The 4,160-nt window shown below is 46.6% G+C and overlaps 1 protein-coding gene across 1 annotated transcript in view; it reads left to right on the forward strand.

Annotated features, from left to right (window-relative positions):
• Positions 1–4,160, forward strand: part of LOC103595341 (glycosyltransferase-like protein LARGE1) — a 55,154-nt gene that overhangs the window by 18,407 nt on the left and 32,587 nt on the right. The window contains exon 2 of the mRNA XM_008578725.1: positions 1,538–1,701. Coding sequence (XP_008576947.1) covers positions 1,538–1,701 — 164 coding nt within the window. The remainder of the gene's footprint in view (positions 1–1,537; positions 1,702–4,160) is intronic.

Here is a 4,160-nt window from a genome sequence, read left to right on the forward strand (position 1 = left end):
GGGGGGGGGGGGGGGGGGGGGGGGGGGGGGGGGGGACAAATCAGAACTATTAATGCAGTCATCTGCCATAGCACACATATTGAGAAATAATGCTGTAGCGTAATCTGTCAAGGCAAGGGTCTTAACTGACACGAGGCTATACAGAAGCAAGTTTATGTATTTTCTTGTTGATTACTATGTATCGATTTGGAGGTTTTAAAAAATATACCTTCTTAGAAAAATGTTCTACTATATTCCGCTAGGTTGGTAACTCTACCTAAGTAAGCTTTAATCTATATTCAGCTATATGGTATCATAGGATAGACAAGGGTGATGTAATGGGAGAAATATTGGAACCAGCATGTGAACTTTGGCAAAATAATATTTATTTAATTGTTTTGTTTGCTATTTGTTGGTTTGTTTTGTGGCTGGCCAGTACAGGGATCTAAACCCATGACCTTGGTGTTACAAGGCTGTGCTGTAACAACTGAGCTAACCAGCCCAATTATTATTTTTTAAAAGTCATTCTTCCTGAAATGCAAATTATATATGATAAATCCTCCCTATACAGCTTCTCAAATTTTCATAAATGTAACTATCACTCCAGTCATGCAGAATATTTCCATCACCCCAAAAGCTCTCTCACCTCTTCCCAGTCCATTTACTCCCCCACCCCACATCCATTGATCTAAGTTCTATCACTATAGATCAGCTTTCTGCCAAGTTGTTTTACTTTTGTTTGTTTTACTTTTGTTTGTTTTACTTTTTAATGTCAATTCTTCATCTTTAAAACAGGCGTCAACACACCTGCCTAGAGGTGCTCATTTATTGCAGGGTGTCTGTGAGACAGTGCGTGTTGGGCAGCTGCAGATCTATCTGAACCTGCATGTCACAAATGCTAACTCCTTAGGTTCCTGCTAGCAGATTAGCCTGTTTTTTTTTTTTTTTTTTTACTAGTTGGGATACGTTGGGAGAGAAGTAGAGCTAGTTAAAGGACTTCTGCAAGCAGATTAATGAAGTAAGACTTGCAGAGAGGTAGAAAAAAGAGAAGAGAAAAAAAAGTAGATGCTGAGACTGATTAACTTAGGTGAAATTAAAGGAACAGAGTTTCATCGATGTTTTGTTTTTTCTTTACAATATCTGGCACAAAGATTGCAATCTGTAGCTCTAGGGAGAGAAAAGCAGCAGCTCACAGGTCTTTTCAGTTTTGGCTTTTTACTTCTTTGAACATTTTCCCCGTGTTACTTGAAAATGCACTAAGCCGTCTAGGAAAACAGTTCTTGTTTGTTTCCAAGGAGTTTATGGTTGGTTACACACTCGCCAATGAGCACCACCTTCGTCCTCCGCTAAGAGGCGGCTCATTTCTCAGGAGGTGAAGACATCTGCCCTTCATCACCTACTTGAAATTAGATTAAATTGCGGGGAGAGATAAAAATGATGATGCGCCCTGCCTGTATTTGACCCATCAACAGTGTCCCAATAAGTAATGAACAGCAGGCAGGCTCAGGGCCCCTCAGAGCTTTCCTCCTGTTGCCAAGCCCCCTTTCCTGCCTTCCAGCTGCAGAAGCAGCTCTCTGAGCTGGATGAGGACGACCTGTGTTACGAGTTCCGGCGGGAGCGTTTCACCGTCCATCGCACCCACCTGTACTTCCTGCACTACGAGTACGAGCCTGCTGCAGACAACACGGATGTCACCCTGGTGGCTCAGCTCTCCATGGACAGGTAAGGCAGATCCTCCCCTCCCCCACCCCACCCCACCCCACCCCACACTGCTGCCCTTGCCCAGGCGGTCAAATTGAGGAGGAGGAGATGGTGTCCCAGGCTTTGGTTATTGAAGACTGGCAAGGCAGAGCCAGTGTCTCGTGCCCTCCCCAGCACTGAAAACCAAAGGCTCGTGTCCTTTCGTTGTTGTTGCTGTTATTTAAGCGTGGAGAGAGGGATTGCTTCTTCAGAGGTAGAGTCCTACTCAAGTTACCCAAGGAAAAGGGGACATGTGTAGACTGGAGCCAGCATCGCCCCTGGACAGCAGCTGCTGTTTCTTTACTTATATGTGTGGTGATGCTGCAGACGTTCACCAAGCATTTCCGGACAGTGCTGAGCCCAGCCCTGTGTCGCTTACAGTCCAATGCACGGGTTCTCGACCTTTGCCAGGGACAAACTGAGTCATATGGGGAGCTTTTAAAACAAGTCCATGTCTAGGCTTCATTGCAGATGAGTTAAATAAGAATCTTTGCAGGTGAAACACTTGGCATTTTAAGCTTGCAGTGTGCAGCTGTGGCTGAAAATATGGGGCTAGTGGTGCAAATGGCAATAACCAATTAAATAAAATGATTGTCATTGTAATAAGTGCTTTGAAAGAACTGGGATAGATAATACCAGTGCCAGGTTGGGGACCTTCTTTAGGCAGTGTGGTCAGGGGAAGTTTCTCTGAGGAGGGGACATTTCTGTAAAGACCTGGAGGACAAGAAAAGGAGTCAGGCACATGAGTTGCCTGGCACATGAAATGTGAGTGCAAAGGCCCTGTGGTGGAGAAGGTGCCTCATATACTCAAACCTCACAGAAGACCAGGGTGGCTGCAGCATAGCAGGGGACTGGAGATAAGTAGCATGAGAAAAGATTAGAGAACGTTAGAAACTCATAAGATATTTGGTTTTTATTCTAAGTGTGTTAAGAAGTTACCAAAGATACTTACATAAAGATGTATGATCTAATCTATATTTTTGGAAACATCTCTCTGGCTGGAAGGAAGTGAGTGGATTTGAAGATCTGAGGTCACTCAATCAGGGCTACACAGCTTTGCTATACCTGCCTGTTCCACATGTCCCCCTCCCACCCTCCCACCTGTCCCTTCATCCCTAGTCAGATCTCACAATTAGGAAGGCAGTTCAGTTGACTCATTCTATTTTCTGAGCCACCTCTGAGATGCCTGTCCAGTCTGTGGGTGAGATTCTATGAGATTGTTCCAAGGATTGAATGAGTTAATACCTGTACAGTGTGTCCATGGTACCTGGCATATAAAAAGTATCTGAGATGCCTGTCCAGTCTGTGGGTGAGATTCTATGAGATTGTTCCAAGGATTGAATGAGAAATACCTGTACAGTGTGTCCATGGTACCTGGCATATAAAAAGTATACAGAATTTGGTGTCTGGAATTTACAAACAAGTAGAAGGAAAATGTTTTTAGTTATTAACGACTCAAACCCATCCTTCTATACACACTTGTTATCAACGAGAGGACAGAGGCAAAACCCAGCCCCTCCTTCTGTTGCCAGGAGTAAGTTCCTCCCAGCCTGTGTCGCAGATGACCCCGGAAGGACCTTCCCTCGCAGCCCATGGACAAGAAGGTCCCAGCCCCACTCAGGTCTGCTACAGACACTGAGCACAAAGGCCCCCCCTTCAAAGCACACACATCCCAAGCATAGCAGACACTCGATACCCTTGACACATTGTGACAGGTATTGTCATCCGGACAGTCCTTTGGAGAACCCAAGGAATTCCAAGCCCTGATGAGAGACGCTTAGCGGGACACACTCAGAAATCATACAGTAGCACCATGAGCTGATGAGGACGCTAGAAATTCATGAAGCCACATCCACTCCATCCCACACATCCAGTTATGATGCAGCTCGCTGACTTGTGCCTGCTGGATTGATTTTTAATTTAAGAAACATTTCGGGCGTGTTTGTAAACCTTCAAGTCAGAAGCAGGCCTTACGAGAACGCCACAATGAATGAAGGCAGCCGGCCTGCGGGCTCCTGTGCCCGGCTCCCTCTAGAATTCCATTCAGAACAAGTGAACCGGCAGTTCTGCGTCTCTTCTAGCCGCTCAGGATCCCTCCCTCCCATCCTAGCAGAAGACGGGAATGTTGAAAGGAGAGAGGGCTGACCGGGAGGGAGGGCACCCCGCCTCAGACACCGGGCCAGGGAGACACTTGTTCTTCAGTGTCCCTTTGACAGTGATGTTGAAGTGCTGACTACAGTTGCAGGGCACCAGGTAGCTGATGGGTCTCCCTGCTTTCTGCAAGTGGAGGAGAGGCTGGTGGCTGACAGGTCCCATCTGATAGAGCAGTGCCACGCCAACCCTGCTTCTGGGACTGGCAACATCGCCTGGCAGCTTATTAGAAACAGACTCGCCGGCCCCGCCCAGACAGTCTTTGCCAGACTCTCTAGGGCAGGGCCCTG

This window comes from Galeopterus variegatus, unplaced genomic scaffold, assembly GCF_000696425.1.
Source record: "Galeopterus variegatus unplaced genomic scaffold, G_variegatus-3.0.2 Scaffold1750, whole genome shotgun sequence".
NCBI classification, from domain to species: Eukaryota; Metazoa; Chordata; class Mammalia; order Dermoptera; family Cynocephalidae; genus Galeopterus; species Galeopterus variegatus.